Source organism: Phyllobates terribilis, unplaced genomic scaffold, assembly GCF_046119375.1.
Source record: "Phyllobates terribilis strain yellow unplaced genomic scaffold, ASM4611937v1 Scaffold_1__5_contigs__length_1240528914, whole genome shotgun sequence".
NCBI classification, from domain to species: Eukaryota; Metazoa; Chordata; class Amphibia; order Anura; family Dendrobatidae; genus Phyllobates; species Phyllobates terribilis.
The window spans coordinates 109,648,832-109,668,240 of NW_027362761.1; the positions used below are offsets into that span (position 1 = coordinate 109,648,832).

Sequence of the window (19,409 nt, forward strand, 5' to 3'; positions counted from 1 at the left end):
GCACATCACCACTGTGCACCACTAAAGCAGATGGCACGGGCCGCTGAGCTCAGTGATTGGCTGCAGCGGTGATGAGCTATCAATGTGATGATGCAGCTGCAGGCAAAAAAGTGACAGGAGCAGCAGCAGGGAGCTGGCGCTAGACATAGGGAGCTTGACTATTATTTATTTTACTTCAACATACTGACCTCTATGATGATAAAACGTTGATGGTCAAGAAGTGTATTTACAAAAAAAAGGTAATATAACATTGATTTCTTTACTAATTTAGTCTAAATACAATACAGAATAATTTATAAAAGGGTGCCAATAACCAAGAGGGAACTTGGCTCCAGGCTATCAAATATATGCTGAATATATATGGCTTTATTGGATGCACATTATAAGCAGTCAGAATACTTCCCAAACCAATATATTAAAAACTGTAAATAAAGAATAGACACTCAAAAATAGCATAATACTGAAAAGGTTGCACCCAAAAATGCCACCCATCATTACCCATGATGCCCATCTTCATTTTCAGCATGTGTTATTAGATGCCCATACAAGAGGAGTGCGCTCGCAAACAATGCATCAAAACCAGATCCAAGCATTGACCTAACCACTAACCAGACATAACTGCTACAGTATAAAGATATTAATCTTAGTATAGAGATATACAGTGGTGGCCAGAAGTATTGGCACCCCTGCAATTCTGTCAGATAATACTCAGTTTCTTCCTGAAAATGATTGCAATCACAAATTCTTTGGTATTATTATCTTCATTTAATTTGCTTGCAAGGAAAAAACACACAAGAGAATGAAGCAAAAATCAAATCATTGATCATTTCACACAAAACTCCAAAAATGGGCCAGACAAAAGTATTGGCACCCTCAGCCTAATACTTGGTTGCACAACCTTTAGCCACAATAACTGCGAACAACTGCTTCCGGTAACCATCAATGAGTTTCTTACAAAGCTCTGCTGGAATTGTAGACCATTCTTCTTTGGCAAACTGCTCCAGGTCCCTGATATTTGAAGGGTGCCTTCTCCAAACTGCCATTTTGAGATCTCTCCACAGGTGTTCTATGGGATTCAGGTCTGGACTCATTGCTGGCCACCTTAGAAGTCTCCAGTGCTTTCTCTCAAACCATTTTATAGTGCTTTTGGAAGTGTGTTTTGGGTCATTGTCCTGCTGGAAGACCCATGACCTCTGAGGGAGACCCAGCTTTCTCACACTGGGCCCTACATTATGCTGCAAAATTTGTTGGTAGTCTTCAGACTTCATAATGCCATGCACACGGTCAAGCAGTCCAGTGCCAGAGGCAGCAAAGCAACCCCAAAACATCAGGGAACCTCCGTCATGTTTGACTGTAGGGACAGTGTTCTTTTTTTTGAATGCCTCTTTTTTCTCCTGTACACTCTATGTTGATGCTTTTTCCCAAAAAGCTCTACTTTTGTCTCATCTGACTAGAGAACATTCTTCCAAAACGTTTTAGGCTTTCTCAGGTAAGTTTTGGCAAACTCCAGCCTGGCTTTTTTATGTCTCGGGGTAAGAAGTGGGGTCTTCCTGGGTATCCTACCATACAGTCCCTTTTCATTCAGACGCCGACGGATAGTACGGATTGACACTGTTGTATCCTCGGACTGTAGGGCAGCTTGAACTTGTTTGGATGTTAGTCGAGGTTCTTTATCCACCATCCATGTTAACTGGCTGCAAGTGTGATTTAGTTATTGCCAACACCTGTTAGGTGCCACAGGTAAGTTACAGGTGCTGTTAATTACACGAATTAGAGAAGCATCACATGATTTTTCAAACAGTGCCAATACTTTTGTCCACCCCCTTTTTTAGGTTTGGTGTGGAATTATATCCAATTTGGCTTTAGGACAATTCTTTTTGTGTTTTTTCATTGAAGACAAATTAAATAATACCAAAGAATTTTTGCTTGCAATCATTTTCAGGAAGAAACTGAGTATTATCTGACAGAATTGCAGGGGTGCCAATACTTTTGGCCACCATTGTATATGGCTGATCGCCTGGATAACATATAGGAGAATTCTTTGTTTCTTTGATTTGATTGCAAAGGGGAGAATATTTAAGTGTAAGAGTCAATTGTAAAGGTATTGCCAGTTGAAGCCCTTTTTTTGTTGTAAAATAATATACATGCATGTGAATCTTTAATATGGCAAAATTTGTGCTTGAATAGAAACTTGAAAGTGCATTAAAATGTAATACTTTACTACTTTAATTATCTTTTCATTCCTATAATGGCTGTGCTCTGCAGGTGATCACGTCAATGAGGGGTCAGGACCCAAAGATGAACTTCACAAAAAAAGCACTTTAATTCATGAAGAGCCAAAAGCTTTGATAGAAACAGATTCTTCTTCACAGTTAAAGAACCATCCAGTTGAAAATGGAAGCACACCTCAATCTGCGGATGTAGCAGGTAAAGTCTTAACCTGTATTTCAGCTCTTGTCAGACAACTTTTGTTCATATAATTAAAGGCTTCTTCCAGTTTCAGAAATCCCCTGCCCCCAGGAGCAGTTTGTTTCAAAACAAAAAAAAATGTGCTTTACTCACCCTTTCAGGGTCCAGCACTGTTGTTCTGAAACTGCTGAAAACCTTTCTAGAATACCGATCTTTGTTCTTTCTTTGTTGCAAACACTGCAGATGTGTGGGGTCTGGGTCCTGATACCTTTTTACAGATTGTTAAAAAAACTGCTCTGAAAACACACTGCCAGCAGACAGAAGCAATCAGCTCTTCCATGAGTTCGTTCACAGAGTGGAGTACACGCTAATAGACTTGGAATTAACCTGCACAACGCCCTATGCCCACACTTATGCAGGAGTTGAGCGCTTATGCTTGCTCAATCCAAAATTGTATGAAATCTATTTAGATTGATATTTCATAACCCAATTTTACAAAAGAAAAGAACATGAAACCGTACTCCACAAACATGTGCAAATGTGAAGAGACTTTCGGATGTGCTGCTTTGACTTAAAGGGAATCTGTCAGTACGATAGGAAGCTGAATAAAATGATACCTTGATATCTGCGATCTGATGTCTTATTCCAGAGAAATCCACATTTTTCTTGTATGAAAATGACCTCTTCCAGGCTATGGGGAGGATGTTGTCTGGAAGATAACTCCGCTTCTAGAGCTTATATTACATGAAGGGGGAGTTACCAGTATGAGACAAGTAACTAACACAGAACACGAAAAATGAACTTTGTCTTTTTGAAAACACATTTTTTGCAGCTCTCTGAGCTCTGCTGTATTGCAGCAATATACTAACAATGGCTATCTGTGAGATGGAAGCTGAAGCTGAGAGGAACCTGCAGATGTGTCAGGTAAAATCACACACAGCTCTGCAGTGAGATTAGGAGAGCAGAGAGCGGCTACTACATGTCTCACACTGGTAACTCCCCCTTCATGTATAATAACCCCTGGAGGCAGAGTTATCTTCCAGGCAGCGTCCTCCCCATAGCCTGGGAGAGACCATTTACATAAGGTGATAAAAGATAATTTATCCACAACAAGGCTTCTGATATGAGACCTACAGGTAGGACTTCTTTCAGCATTTTATAATCTGCATACCCATATTAATAGTTTAGATAGGTCAAATGTGGTGACAGATTCCCTTTGATCACAATGATCCACCGCCTCCCTTTTCTCACCCTTTCACCAGCAAACTTCATTCAGGTTGTTCATTGAAAGATAATGTCATGTATACTTTTCTGATGTAATGTTTCTCCTTGACTGAAAAATCACTTTTTAATTCATAAACAAATGAGGCTTAAAGGGTAACTTTACTTTCAAGCAACTTTTCAGAATAAGATGTCCTGTGTCTACATGAGGAATAACACAATTTCTGGCCATTATGTGACTTATAAGCTGCATCCTCACCAGTTTTCCCATCTGCATTCTCTTTGTAATTTGCAATCCATTGGGAGCTGAGGGATGAGATTAGCTGATGTGATTTCTCCCATAGGCACAGCACCGAGTGGGGAATGTCTACTCTTCATTTACTTTTAGCTCACACAGACAAGCAGCAGCAACACAGAGGACATTATACAGCAGAGCTGAGCTGTGTTGATCTGATTCAACCTCTGTTGTGAACTAAAACATTTGTTACAGAGCCCTGCAAGATGGTTTTCTGTCTTTTCCCTTCCCTGTCCTTCTGAGCAAGATGGATTTTAACTAATTTTTCACAGTGGATTACAAGTTCAGGAGGCAGGGGGAAGAGGAAGAAGTGTCTGACAAGTGGGGAAGGGAGTGGATTTCTCTGATAAGGTCATTACCAAGTTTCTTACACTCGTCTGTATTATTAAATTATGCGAAATTTGTTGAAAGTAAAGTACAGTTCCTTTTTAAGTGCTCAGGGTGTGTTAAAGTGATTCCCAAATCTCTGCTTTCCTGACTCTATTCCCTCCCTGTCCCACCTTCTTCTGCTTGACTGACAGCTCACTGGCTTGACTACACAATCAGTGAGCTGTAGGTCGAGCAGAGGAAGATCTACTTGGGCCAGGAAGGCAGAGGCTTGTGGAGTGCTTTTACACTTCAAGGGCACTTAATCTTCATTTGCATATGAATTTAAACTGCATATTTTTTCAGTCTTGAGCAGCAGATTACATCAGTAAAGGTGTGGTTGACATTATCTTTCCGAGAGCAACATTACCATATAAAAAGTTTCTATTCATGGTTATTGTCTTAGATAAACATGATATGTCTTATTAAAGGGTGTCATGAAAACAGTTGGATAAACGAATGACCACAAATCTGGATGCACCTTTGTAACGTTCCTCCATAACAATGTGAGATACTAATGAAATAATAGTCTTCTATATGACTTAGTTATTGCTTCAAAAGGTGTACCTAACTTTTCACAACCTGTTTTTGTATTTTGGCCTAGTTTTGGGAAATAATGACACGGTGTAATTTCCCATGTGGTGTTGTTCATCTGAGGTATTTACCTAATTTAAAGACGTTGTAAAGACGAGATGTTGATTTTATTATGCCCATGTAAAATCATAGAATTCAAGGGTGTACTTAGGTTTTCTCCTTACTGTAATTCTAGATGGGATTGCTAGTAAATTGACTTATCTATCTTTACTTATTTGTATATCAGTAGATTCTGCTGGCCAAAGTGAAAATCAGTTGAAAATCCCTGAGGCTAGAAGTCCACCAGAATCTCCTCCATATGGAAGTAGTATTGTTAAAGTGCCCTCTGGAATATTTGATGTTACAAGGAGGAAAAGCAGTAGTGGTGAGTTGTAATATTCTGGAATTACATATTTCAAGGGCAAGTAGTTAATTTGATAAGAATTGTTGTCTCACAAACAGGTATTAAAAATGAAGCTGTTCCGGCAATCAGCTAGTAGTAGTAGTAGTAACAGCAGCAGCAACAGTAGTAGTAGTAGTAGTAACAGCAACAGTAGTAGTAGTAGTAGTAGTAGTAGTAGTAGTAGTAGTAGTAGTCGCAACAGTAGTAGTAGTAGTCGCAACAGTAGTAGTAGTAGTCGCAACAGTAGTAGTAGTAGTCGCAACAGTAGTAGTAGTAGTCGCAACAGTAGTAGTAGTAGTCGCAACAGTAGTAGTAGTAGTCGCAACAGTAGTAGTAGTAGTCGCAACAGTAGTAGTAGTCGCAACAGTAGTAGTAGTCGCAACAGTAGTAGTAGTCGCAACAGTAGTAGTAGTCGCAACAGTAGTAGTAGTAGTAGTCGCAACAGTAGTAGTAGTAGTAGTCGCAACAGTAGTAGTAGTAGTAGTCGCAACAGTAGTAGTAGTAGTAGTCGCAACAGTAGTAGTAGTAGTAGTAGTCGCAACAGTAGTAGTAGTAGTAGTCGCAACAGTAGTAGTAGTAGTAGTCGCAACAGTAGTAGTAGTAGTAGTAGTAGTCGCAACAGTAGTAGTAGTAGTAGTAGTAGTCGCAACAGTAGTAGTAGTAGTAGTCGCAACAGTAGTAGTAGTAGTAGTCGCAACAGTAGTAGTAGTAGTAGTAGTCGCAACAGTAGTAGTAGTAGTAGTAGTCGCAACAGTAGTAGTAGTAGTAGTAGTCGCAACAGTAGTAGTAGTAGTAGTAGTCGCAACAGTAGTAGTAGTAGTAGTAGTCGCAACAGTAGTAGTAGTAGTAGTAGTCGCAACAGTAGTAGTAGTAGTAGTAGTCGCAACAGTAGTAGTAGTAGTAGTAGTCGCAACAGTAGTAGTAGTAGTAGTAGTCGCAACAGTAGTAGTAGTAGTCGCAACAGTAGTAGTAGTAGTAGTAGTCGCAACAGTAGTAGTAGTAGTAGTAGTCGCAACAGTAGTAGTAGTCGCAACAGTAGTAGTAGTCGCAACAGTAGTAGTAGTCGCAACAGTAGTAGTAGTCGCAACAGTAGTAGTAGTCGCAACAGTAGTAGTAGTCGCAACAGTAGTAGTAGTCGCAACAGTAGTAGTAGTCGCAACAGTAGTAGTAGTAGTAGTCGCAACAGTAGTAGTAGTAGTAGTCGCAACAGTAGTAGTAGTAGTAGTCGCAACAGTAGTAGTAGTAGTAGTCGCAACAGTAGTAGTAGTAGTAGTAGTAGTCGCAACAGTAGTAGTAGTAGTAGTAGTAGTCGCAACAGTAGTAGTAGTAGTAGTAGTAGTCGCAACAGTAGTAGTAGTAGTAGTAGTCGCAACAGTAGTAGTAGTAGTAGTAGTCGCAACAGTAGTAGTAGTAGTCGCAACAGTAGTAGTAGTAGTAGTAGTCGCAACAGTAGTAGTAGTAGTAGTAGTCGCAACAGTAGTAGTAGTAGTAGTAGTAGTCGCAACAGTAGTAGTAGTAGTAGTCGCAACAGTAGTAGTAGTAGTAGTAGTCGCAACAGTAGTAGTAGTAGTAGTAGTCGCAACAGTAGTAGTAGTAGTAGTCGCAACAGTAGTAGTAGTAGTAGTAGTCGCAACAGTAGTAGTAGTAGTAGTAGTAGTCGCAACAGTAGTAGTAGTAGTAGTAGTCGCAACAGTAGTAGTAGTAGTAGTAGTCGCAACAGTAGTAGTAGTAGTAGTAGTCGCAACAGTAGTAGTAGTAGTAGTCGCAACAGTAGTAGTAGTAGTAGTAGTCGCAACAGTAGTAGTAGTAGTAGTCGCAACAGTAGTAGTAGTAGTAGTAGTCGCAACAGTAGTAGTAGTAGTAGTAGTCGCAACAGTAGTAGTAGTAGTAGTAGTCGCAACAGTAGTAGTAGTAGTAGTAGTCGCAACAGTAGTAGTAGTAGTAGTAGTCGCAACAGTAGTAGTAGTAGTAGTAGTCGCAACAGTAGTAGTAGTAGTAGTAGTCGCAACAGTAGTAGTAGTAGTAGTCGCAACAGTAGTAGTAGTAGTAGTAGTAGTCGCAACAGTAGTAGTAGTAGTAGTAGTCGCAACAGTAGTAGTAGTAGTAGTAGTCGCAACAGTAGTAGTAGTAGTAGTAGTCGCAACAGTAGTAGTAGTAGTAGTCGCAACAGTAGTAGTAGTAGTCGCAACAGTAGTAGTAGTCGCAACAGTAGTAGTAGTCGCAACAGTAGTAGTAGTCGCAACAGTAGTAGTAGTCGCAACAGTAGTAGTAGTCGCAACAGTAGTAGTAGTCGCAACAGTAGTAGTAGTCGCAACAGTAGTAGTAGTAGTAGTCGCAACAGTAGTAGTAGTAGTAGTCGCAACAGTAGTAGTAGTAGTAGTCGCAACAGTAGTAGTAGTAGTAGTCGCAACAGTAGTAGTAGTAGTAGTAGTAGTCGCAACAGTAGTAGTAGTAGTAGTCGCAACAGTAGTAGTAGTAGTAGTAGTCGCAACAGTAGTAGTAGTAGTCGCAACAGTAGTAGTAGTAGTAGTAGTCGCAACAGTAGTAGTAGTAGTAGTAGTCGCAACAGTAGTAGTAGTAGTAGTAGTCGCAACAGTAGTAGTAGTAGTAGTAGTCGCAACAGTAGTAGTAGTAGTAGTAGTCGCAACAGTAGTAGTAGTAGTAGTAGTCGCAACAGTAGTAGTAGTAGTAGTAGTCGCAACAGTAGTAGTAGTAGTAGTAGTCGCAACAGTAGTAGTAGTAGTAGTAGTCGCAACAGTAGTAGTAGTAGTAGTAGTCGCAACAGTAGTAGTAGTCGCAACAGTAGTAGTAGTCGCAACAGTAGTAGTAGTCGCAACAGTAGTAGTAGTCGCAACAGTAGTAGTAGTCGCAACAGTAGTAGTAGTCGCAACAGTAGTAGTAGTAGTAGTCGCAACAGTAGTAGTAGTAGTAGTCGCAACAGTAGTAGTAGTAGTAGTCGCAACAGTAGTAGTAGTAGTAGTAGTCGCAACAGTAGTAGTAGTAGTAGTAGTCGCAACAGTAGTAGTAGTAGTAGTCGCAACAGTAGTAGTAGTAGTAGTAGTCGCAACAGTAGTAGTAGTAGTAGTCGCAACAGTAGTAGTAGTAGTAGTAGTCGCAACAGTAGTAGTAGTAGTAGTAGTCGCAACAGTAGTAGTAGTAGTAGTCGCAACAGTAGTAGTAGTAGTAGTAGTAGTCGCAACAGTAGTAGTAGTAGTAGTCGCAACAGTAGTAGTAGTAGTAGTAGTCGCAACAGTAGTAGTAGTAGTCGCAACAGTAGTAGTAGTAGTAGTAGTCGCAACAGTAGTAGTAGTAGTAGTAGTCGCAACAGTAGTAGTAGTAGTAGTAGTAGTCGCAACAGTAGTAGTAGTAGTAGTCGCAACAGTAGTAGTAGTAGTAGTAGTCGCAACAGTAGTAGTAGTAGTAGTAGTCGCAACAGTAGTAGTAGTAGTAGTCGCAACAGTAGTAGTAGTAGTAGTAGTCGCAACAGTAGTAGTAGTAGTAGTAGTAGTAGTCGCAACAGTAGTAGTAGTAGTAGTAGTCGCAACAGTAGTAGTAGTAGTAGTCGCAACAGTAGTAGTAGTAGTAGTAGTCGCAACAGTAGTAGTAGTAGTCGCAACAGTAGTAGTAGTAGTAGTAGTCGCAACAGTAGTAGTAGTAGTAGTCGCAACAGTAGTAGTAGTAGTAGTAGTCGCAACAGTAGTAGTAGTAGTAGTAGTCGCAACAGTAGTAGTAGTAGTAGTAGTCGCAACAGTAGTAGTAGTAGTAGTAGTCGCAACAGTAGTAGTAGTAGTAGTAGTCGCAACAGTAGTAGTAGTAGTAGTAGTCGCAACAGTAGTAGTAGTAGTAGTAGTCGCAACAGTAGTAGTAGTAGTAGTCGCAACAGTAGTAGTAGTAGTAGTAGTCGCAACAGTAGTAGTAGTAGTAGTAGTCGCAACAGTAGTAGTAGTAGTAGTAGTCGCAACAGTAGTAGTAGTAGTAGTAGTCGCAACAGTAGTAGTAGTAGTAGTCGCAACAGTAGTAGTAGTAGTCGCAACAGTAGTAGTAGTCGCAACAGTAGTAGTAGTCGCAACAGTAGTAGTAGTCGCAACAGTAGTAGTAGTCGCAACAGTAGTAGTAGTCGCAACAGTAGTAGTAGTCGCAACAGTAGTAGTAGTAGTAGTCGCAACAGTAGTAGTAGTAGTAGTCGCAACAGTAGTAGTAGTAGTAGTCGCAACAGTAGTAGTAGTAGTAGTCGCAACAGTAGTAGTAGTAGTAGTAGTAGTCGCAACAGTAGTAGTAGTAGTAGTCGCAACAGTAGTAGTAGTAGTAGTAGTCGCAACAGTAGTAGTAGTAGTAGTAGTCGCAACAGTAGTAGTAGTAGTCGCAACAGTAGTAGTAGTAGTAGTAGTCGCAACAGTAGTAGTAGTAGTAGTAGTCGCAACAGTAGTAGTAGTAGTAGTAGTCGCAACAGTAGTAGTAGTAGTAGTCGCAACAGTAGTAGTAGTAGTAGTAGTCGCAACAGTAGTAGTAGTAGTAGTAGTTGCAACAGTAGTAGTAGTAGTAGTCGCAACAGTAGTAGTAGTAGTAGTAGTCGCAACAGTAGTAGTAGTAGTAGTAGTCGCAACAGTAGTAGTAGTAGTAGTAGTCGCAACAGTAGTAGTAGTAGTAGTAGTCGCAACAGTAGTAGTAGTAGTAGTAGTCGCAACAGTAGTAGTAGTAGTAGTCGCAACAGTAGTAGTAGTAGTAGTCGCAACAGTAGTAGTAGCAGTAGTAGCCGCAACAGTAGTAGTAGCAGTAGTAGCCGCAACAGTAGTAGTAGCAGTAGTAGCCGCAACAGTAGTAGTAGCAGTAGTAGCCGCAACAGTAGTAGTAGCAGTAGTAGCCGCAACAGTAGTAGTAGCAGTAGTAGCCGCAACAGTAGTAGTAGCAGTAGTAGCCGCAACAGTAGTAGTAGCCGCAACAGCAGTAGTAGTAGCAGTAGTAGCAGTAACAACAATAAGCAAACAGCGGCCCACATAATATCATAGTCAGGCTGGGAAACTGATCAAAAAGTTACCATGCCCAGCCAGAAAGTGCCTACTCAGAGGAATATAAGAAACTAGGGAGAACATGAGTATCATGGCATAAGAATACATTTTATTAAAGATCAATGATGATAAAATACATAAGTTTAAGGAACATGGTATAAATAGGACATAAAGTGCAATGGCTCAGGCACTGCGACGCCATACAGTGTAAGAGGGACCCAAATATATATCCCAGATGTATGGTAAATGGTGAGGAGAAGGGGTAACTATATCATAATCAGTAGTAGTTGTAGTTTTAAGTCACCGACTGGTACAGGAGAGGGCTCACAGTCTACAATGGATGGGGGACATCCTAACATATGTACTGATTTATAGATCTAAAACTGTTGTATAAGTTGATTATATATATTTTTTATAAATTTAATGACTTTATGATATAATTAATTGTGGTAGATATGTGGGCTCCAGCGAGGTACGCAGCAACAAATTGGTAAAAATCATTCCAATTATGGGTGTGTATCTTTGCTGCTGCTCTAGGCTTGAGTGCACATTGATCTACTTAATTTATGTGATTACTGTGGTTGTCCATACCAAGTTATATTTGTTCCATCTATCATGATCTCATGTGGCTTCCCTGGAGACCGGTACGCATGTGCAGCATGTCCTCTGTGTGCTTCCCGGCTTTCGGCGTCTTTCTGTGAGGACCTGCGGGAGTTATGTGGTACCGCGGGACTCGCATGACGCAGATGCCGGCATGCCATGATGCAGCATGCGTCATTAAGGTCCTACAGGTTTTTGTTTTGCGACTCTTCACTTAAAAAGTTGATTGCACAGTATTGCACTGCCCCCTGACGAAGACTCACCGAAAGGTGCGTTGGGGTGGACATGCGCCCACCCAGCACACCAACTACAACCAATCCTCCTATTTAAAGGTATATATAGTTGTATATTGCAATGATGTGGTCATGGTTACATTGTTATCTATAGATATTAGTTAGAAACCACATCAGTATTGGGATATAACAGTTATAGGGTCCACTGTATAGCTATACTTTTTGGCTGCTGTCTGGGTGATTCGCATGTCCCTTTGGCATCTGCACATGGGTTCCGTGTCCATTTGCCCACACACTTTTCACTTTAGATATATTAATATTTTTTTGTAATTATGTATCAATAAAGCTTTCAAATTTTATGATATGAATTGTGAGGACTTTTTCGATCGTCTTTTTTTCTGGGTCTGTAAATGGATGGGGGACAGGTGGATTAGTCGGGCAGCAGAATTTAGGATAGATTGGAGGGGTGTGACAGTGTTAGAAGGGAGACCACAGAGCAGGAGGTTTCAGTAGTCGAGGCCGTAGATGTTGAGGGCCTGCACTAGTGTTTTTGCAGATTCTTTGTTAGGGAATGTACGGATCCATGACATACTTTTGAGTTGGAGAGGGCTTGGATATGTGGTTTGAAGGAGAGGGCAGAGTCAAGGGTTACCCCGAGGCAGCGAGCTTGCAGGACTGGAGACAGTGAGCAGCCATTTACTTTGACAGGTCTATTGGGGTAGGGTAGGGGGTTGAGAGACATGGGGGAAAGATGATGAATTCCGTCTTGTCCATGTCAAGTTTTAGAAATCGAGCAGAGAAGAAGGATGAAATTGCGGACAGATATTGTGTGATTCTATTTAGTAAAGAGATGATATCTGGTCCAGAAAGGTAGATCTGTGTGTCATCAGCATAGAGATGATACTGAAAGCCGTGGAACTCTGAGCTGTCCCAGGTCGAAGGTGTAGATGGAGAAGAGCAGAGGTCCTAGAAATTAAACTTGGGGTACACAGACAGATAGGGGGCAAGATGAGGAGGTCGTGTGGGAGTGGGAGGCGCTGAATGTCTGGTCTGTTAGGTATGAAGAGATCCAAGATAGGACCAGGTCTGTGATGCTAAGAGATGAGAGAATCTGTAGTAAAAGGGAATGGTCCACTGTGTCGACGGCAGAAGACAAGTCCAGGAGGAGGAGGAGAACAGAGTAGTGTCGCTTGACTTTGGCTGTTAGTATAGTCATTGGTGACTATAAGGAATCATTGTCTGCAAGAGGGAGAAGGGACTCAGAAAGTGAGTGTAAATCAAGGAGTTTGAGATTTCTGCAAGGGTGTGCAAGTTTGCAGAGTGGGGATTGTGCACTTGGAAAGGAGAAGGAAGAAAATGTAAGTTGTGATCAGACAGGGCGAGATGTGAGTTAAAAAGGTTAGAAAGTGAACAGAGGCTGGTGAAGATGAGGTCCAGTGTGTGGGCATCTTTGTGAGTGGCTGCGGAGGACCATTGAGCGAGGCCAAAGGAGGAAGCGAGTGTTAGAAGCTTGGAGACTGCGGAGTGGGAAGTGTCAATGGTGATACTAAAGTCACCCTTGATAGTGGGATATCAGTGGAAAGGAAATTAGGTAGCCGGGTGGTGAAGTGGTCAAAAAAGGTGGTGGCTGGCCCTGGGGGGCAGTAAATGACAGCCAGTTGGAGGGGGAGTAGATGCAGACAGAGTGCACCTCAAAAGAAGGGGAAATAATGGAGGGTGGAATAGGAATGTAGGAGCAGTTATATCTGACAGGAGCAAACTAACTCCTCCACTATGCTTGTTGCTGGGGCGGCGGGGTTGAGAAAGATGGATTCCACCATAAGAAAGTGCAGCTGGAGTGGGCTGTGGAGTCGGTAAGCCAAACCTCTGACTCCGAATCCACAGCCCTGGCTGGAGAGGCAGTGTCAGAGGGGGTGAGTCAGGTTTCGGAGATACCGAGGAAGGAAAGTTTGTTAGTAATGAAAAGATCATGGGTATATGAAAGTTTGTTGCAGACAGAGCCAGCGTTCCATAGAGCTCCTGTTAGTGGGACTGGGGAAGCGGGAGCTGGGCGGATTTGTATAAGGTTAAAAAGGTTGTGAAAATGTGTGATCAATATAGGATGAGAGGTAGATGTGACTGTGGGTATGTGGCGAGGAGAGCCAGGATTTGGAGTAGATATCACCAGCAGTGAGAAGGAGCAGATGTGTTAGTAGGTGGGAGCCGGAGAGGGCATGAGGTGGCTGTCTGTGTTTGGAGACCAAGGATTTTATGTTCAGAAACAAATCAGTAGAGGTGGTAGGATGGAGGGAGAGATGATCAGTTCATTAATAGGTGTAGAGATTAGGGGGGTTAGTAGGAAGTGGACAACAGGTACAGACAGCAAATACAAGGAATATCAGATGTTGGCAAAGCTAGGTAGCAGTATCAAACATGCAAGGTACAAGCAGCAGAGACCAGGAATATCAGACTTTAGAAAAAGTGACAGCAAACCCAGTAATCATCTATTACTAAACATATATACAGACTATTCATAGTATCAAAAACAGACTGGTGAAGTGAGTAATATTAAATATCTCATTCCAATGGCACCTGTAAAGGAGTTGAATAGAACAAGCAGAAGTAAAGTAACCAGTCAGTACTTGAAATTGACCTATAAAATGGTAAAATGCGCAAGCATAAGAAATCAGAGCGACTTTGACAGGGTATCTTAGATGTGATTGCTTGATATCTGGATCAGAGCATCTTCAAGGTAGCAGGACTTTTGGGGTGTTTCTTTTGTGTTGAGTGGTTAGTACCTACGAAAAGTCATCTATTACAGGAAAACCAGTGAATCATCACACGGGGTCATGGGCACCCAGGCTTCACTGATGCGCGTGGGGAGCTAATGAATCATGTTTTCTTTTACATGTAGAAAGACGGTTTTCTTTGGGTCGCTTACCTGCCATCCAAATTCTCAAGGTCTCAGTCCAATCTAAATTATTAGTTATCCCGCTCACCTGTTAGGAGTAAAGTGAATGTACACAGTCAGTGGGCTAGGCTGATATATAGAACAATTTAGTGGGAAACAATCCAGAATTAATAAATAAAAATGAACTCTCTTTCATTTTGATCCTTTAACCCTTTAATGACCTGTGATGCATATCTTCATCACAGGTCACGTGTGGAGTGCATAGAGCAAGCTCACAAGCTGAGCCCGCTCTATACCGGGCAGATGCTGGCTGTATTATACAGCCAGCATCTGCCTCTGACTGCTGCAACCTGAGAGATCCAATTGCCGCTGTAAATCACTGACAATGGCATTTAAATGGCCTGCTTGCCGGTGCTCTTGTGTACTGGCTCTCATCTCTTCATCCATATCACAGGGAGCCAATGGGTTACCATGGCAGCCGGGAGCATGTTGAAGGCACCCCATGGCTGCGGTCTGAATCCTCCTGTGAAGCACAGCCTTGAGTTGGGCTCCATAGGAGCAGTATTACAGTATGTTGTATGAGTCATCAAACAATTGCAGGTTCAAGGACTAGTAAAGTAAAAATAAAAAAAATCAATCCCCCTTTTCCCCTGTTCAATAATAATTTAAAAAAAATAAACATATTTTGCATTGCCATATCTTGTTAAAATGATTTTCTATTTTAATAAATCAGACTTTTACCTACAATAATCACTGAAAAAAAAATTTTAAACTCCAGAATTGCTATTTTCCATTTGATAACCCCCCCCCCCCTTCCTAACTTCCCCCCCAAAAAGCAACAAAAAGGTCATAATACTATCAATTATGTCAGCTCAGTGTGCCAAAAAACAAGTCCTCACACAGCTCCATGTATGGAGAACCAAAAAAAGTAAAACGGTGAAATGCACATTTATTTTTTTCTTTACAAAGTTCAGAATTTTTTCCAATACTAAAATCTAAAAAGAAACCTTATAAGTTTGGCATCACTGTCATCGTACCGAGTTGAACAATCATGTTGTCAGGCCATTGCGTACTGAAAATACAAAACCACAAAAAACAATAGCGGAATTGTGTTTCTTTTTCATAAGTTCACCTTGCTAAGATTTTTTTCCCGGTCTTTCAGTACATTATTTGCTAAAATTAATGGTGTCATTCAAAACTACAATTTGTGTCACAGTAAAATAAAAAAACAACCATAATACAGCAATGTTCATGAAAAAAAAAACCCTATGGCTCTTGAAAGAACAGGAGGAAAAGATAAAAGTGCAAAAACTAATATATTGCCTGGCCTTTAAAAGCGGTAAAATATAAGAAACCAGACAGGGAAGATTTCTAACACATGTCAGGCAGCGGTTATGGCTGATCAGAGATTGTGCACCTTACTTCTAATATTTCTGTGTCCTGAGCAGGTAAAACCAGCTAGTGTAAAGATCTCTACAGCTAATGAATTACATGAAATTACTACATTCACTAAAGGCACGATTATCGTGAATGAGTGAGTGTTCCTGGGATAATCATGCTGTCTAAAGAGGCTGCCGATCACCCACAAAGAAGCAAAACGCACATTCGTCTGGTTTGCACAAAAGATCATTGTTCTCGGCAGCTCATCATCCTGTGTAAACGGAACCTGTGCTGCCGAGAACAATGGCAAGCTTTGCGCTCTAAGCGATTTATTAAAGATTATTTAGTGTTTCTGACGCTGGGTTAGTGTGTAAACAGATTTTCAGACGACTGCTGATTGGTAAGCATATTGTCTCATGTTTAACTTCGCGTAGTGTAAACTGACCCTTAGTTGAAGAAACAAAGTTTTTGATGATTCCAGGTCTATATTCATATTTGCATGAAAATGTTCTTACCTAGATTTAATCCGGTTTCCCCTTGTTGCAGGGAGTCTACAAATCCCAGTGCCTTCAGTTCAGGATTCTGGAGACGACTCTGTGTTTCTCAGTGATGCTCAGAGTAAGAAGTCTGGAGAAAAGGCCCAGAAGAGACAGAAGATGTTTGCGGAGAGGAGTTGCAGCTTTAGTGCAGACAGTCGTGCAGGCATGATAATGAAGAAAGGTAGTCTTGAGATGTCTAATGAGATCGCTATGAAGATGGGAGCCGATGCCAAGATACTTACTGCAGCATTATCAAAGACACCACCTCATCCACAGACTAACAAAGAATTATTCAGTTTTGATGATGCTGACTGTCCAACTCCTAGTCAGAAATCTGAGGGTCGGACTAGTGATCCAGCTCACCAAGCAGTGCAGACTCCAGAAAATGTCTTCGCTCTGGAAATCTTTGATCCCCTAGCTACTGTTAAAGAGGAAACTACTTCAGAATCATTAAAGTGTATAAGTGACACAGAAACAAACGATCTCCTAACTCTTTCTGTAAAGGATACAGATGAACCAAACAAGAGGAACAGTCTTTACTGCCTTCCCAAAGTAGTAGAAAGGGAAGGAGTGGAGGAAGGGCATGATCCATTATCACTGCTGGCTTCAGCATCGGTAGAAGACGATCCTCCTCCTGCTGAGGAAAAGTCTATCTCCCCCGTGGTAGCACGGAACCTAGCTGATGAAATTGAAAGCTATATGAACCTGAAAAGTCCCCTGGGGAGTAAATCCTCTAGTATGGAACTTAAAAGTAATGATCCTCCTATGGAAAGTGGTAATCCTAGCCAAGGCACAGCTGAGAGGAGATCTAGTCTGCCTGCTGACTCCATCCCTCCCTCAAGTGTCCAGGGTGAAAACCAGAAGAACTCCGTATCCAGGTCCAAAACCTTTACTATAACTCCAAAACACCACCTAAAAAACCAAAAGGAACGTTCTCTCTCACTAACAGCACTTGTCCGCAATTCTCAGCATGGTTCGCTGGGTTCAATGGTAAACTCCCTTCCGGGAATCAAGTTTGACAACCTCTTGACTGGGCCCAAAATGGATGTTCTAAGGTCTGGTATGAAGCAAGCAGCCAATGTAGCCAGCAAAATGTGGGGGGCAGTGGCATCTGCATACAACTACTCTGATGATGAGGTGATGACTGTGTTTAAAGTATAGTAGTTGTACATATAGTTTTAGTTCAAGACTGGGGGTCCTGGACTTTAAGATTAATGATCTAGGGCCCATTATGAACGTCAGATTGTTGGGGGTCTTTCTCTTGATTTGTAGGGTTGCTGATAGTCCCAGCCAATACAGACAAAAAGTATTATGCATTTAGAATAATTTCAAAAAGTTATAGCTTGTATTCTACTATTTTAAAATTTATAGTGTTGTAAGTAGGAAAATAATTCCTTAGCCTTTGCCCTTCAGTTATTGAATGACTCTAATTTATGTTTAGGTTCACCAAAAGCAAATCTTCACCTGAAATAATGGTGTTTTCTTTCAATAAGCTCATTAATTGTAATATGGATTTGACTTGAGTGCATTGCTGGGATATCCACCAAGGTTATCCTTAAATGGGCTGTCTCTCATTGGAAATTTTTTATTTAAATGTATGTATTTGGGGCTAAAAATCATTATTACAATCAAAAAAATCTTGTACCATTTGGCTTTTATAGGTTCTATATTTTGCTGCTCATTCACCTTTGATGTGGCATGTGGTCATAAATCAGCTGAATGAAGTTCTGAAAAAGATACCATCAGTGACCCTCATAGTGGGCTCGCTGATGGATTCTCAATACACTACTTATAATAGACCGTGCAACACAGAGGCTACAGAAGGCAAACATGCACAATTTTTTCATTAAAACTATTTGCAAAATGAATTTTTGGCCCAAGACGCATGCATTTTAAGCAAAAAAAAAATGTCCCTCAATTTGGACAACCCTTTTAAAAAATATATAAACCATCCAAAAGATACGAACTGTTTCAACTAAAATTATATTGTTAAAGAGCAGTAGGTTGAGGATGTGCCGAATATATATGTAATTGACTTTAAAACCATACTGTGAAATCAAATCAATATTTTTTTCACTTTATACTCTTCCCATTTGGGTGTTTTTCTGTTTTTAGCACTTTCATTTTCCCCCGTCATTCAAGAGTTAGGGTATGTGTGATCAGGAAATGCTGCTGGTTTGACACTGCGTGTTTATGCAGCATCTTATCCGCAGCGGCCAAATGTTGCAGCATACTGTAGTGGATGGGATTTCTAAAAATCCTATGTCCACTATGCGTCCATCTGAGGCTGCGGATCACCCGCGGACACTGACAAGCGGCGCATCTTTCAGGACTGCAGCATGTCAAATTCTCTTGCGGACTTGCTAGTCTCCGCAACAGAAATTTGACCACTAGAATTTGGTTCAATGAACACATTCGGATTTACCTGCGTTTCGGGCGCAGCAAAATTGAGCTGCATCCAAAGCGGTGCCACGTCCGGATCGTGGGTACATACCCTTATAAATTTATTTTTCTGTCTATACAGCCATTTTGGGTCTTGTTTTTTCGGGACTCAATTATAGTTTTAAATTACCGTATTTTTCGGACTATAAAACGCATTTAGGTTTTAGAAAAGGAAAATAGAAAAAAAAATGAAAGCAAAAAATGTGGGGAGGGGCTCTGCTGCTGACACTCTTATGTGTGTATATGTGTGTATATATATATATATATATATATATATATATATATATATATATATATATATATATATATATATATATATATATATATATATATATATATATATATATATATTATAATATGCCCTCCTTCGTGGTATATATGGTCCCTCATCCCCGTCCTGGTGTGCATGGCGCCCCCGTCTTTGTATGCATGGCGTTCCCGTCCCCGTCCTGGTGTGCATGGCGCCCCCATCACCGTGCACACAAAAAAAATAAACAATTCTACTTGTCTTCCTTCCCTCTGCTCCAGCTCTGCGTCCTGTTCTGCTGCCAGCAGCTGATCTCAGCATGTGAGCCGTGCATGACATCACTGCCATGCACCCCCACATACTGAGATGAGCTGCCGGAATAGTTACTGCTCCCCATGCCGGGACCATGTATGTGGGGAGCAGTGACTAATCATTTGCCTAAATAGTGTGCACAGTGTCAGCTGAAGCCGCTGCTCCTGCAGCGGCTCATGTGTGCCCGCTACTAAAGAGAACGGGGAGTAGTGAATATTCATGCTCTTTAATAGCGGGTACACATGATCGCCCGGCCGCTGTAGGAAACCGGCGGCTGCTACTGACACTGCGCTCTATTGAGGAGAATGAACATTCAGTGTTCCACACGCCCATGGGCTTGGTAAGCAGTGAATATTCATTTTCTTTAGCAGCAGGCACAGTATTAGCTGCAGCAGGAGGCTCCTGCCCCCTGTGCCCCGCTCCTCTCCAACTCCCCCCAACTCTGGCTGCAGTAGTTAAAAGGGCTGTCCACTACTCAGACAACCCTTTTTCA

The 19,409-nt window shown here is 41.4% G+C and overlaps 1 protein-coding gene across 5 annotated transcripts in view; it reads left to right on the top strand.

The window, feature by feature from the left end:
* Nucleotides 1-19,409, top strand: part of DENND4C (DENN domain containing 4C) — a 143,185-nt gene that overhangs the window by 96,556 nt on the left and 27,220 nt on the right. For 4 of the 5 annotated variants that reach the window (XM_073665817.1, XM_073665870.1, XM_073665865.1 and 1 more), the window contains 3 exons: nucleotides 2,266-2,427; nucleotides 5,112-5,249; nucleotides 15,923-17,052. In XM_073665817.1, coding sequence (XP_073521918.1) covers nucleotides 2,266-2,427; nucleotides 5,112-5,249; nucleotides 15,923-17,052 — 1,430 coding nt within the window. The remainder of the gene's footprint in view (nucleotides 1-2,265; nucleotides 2,428-5,111; nucleotides 5,250-15,922; nucleotides 17,053-19,409) is intronic. The other variant, XM_073665857.1, reaches the window with a different exon arrangement.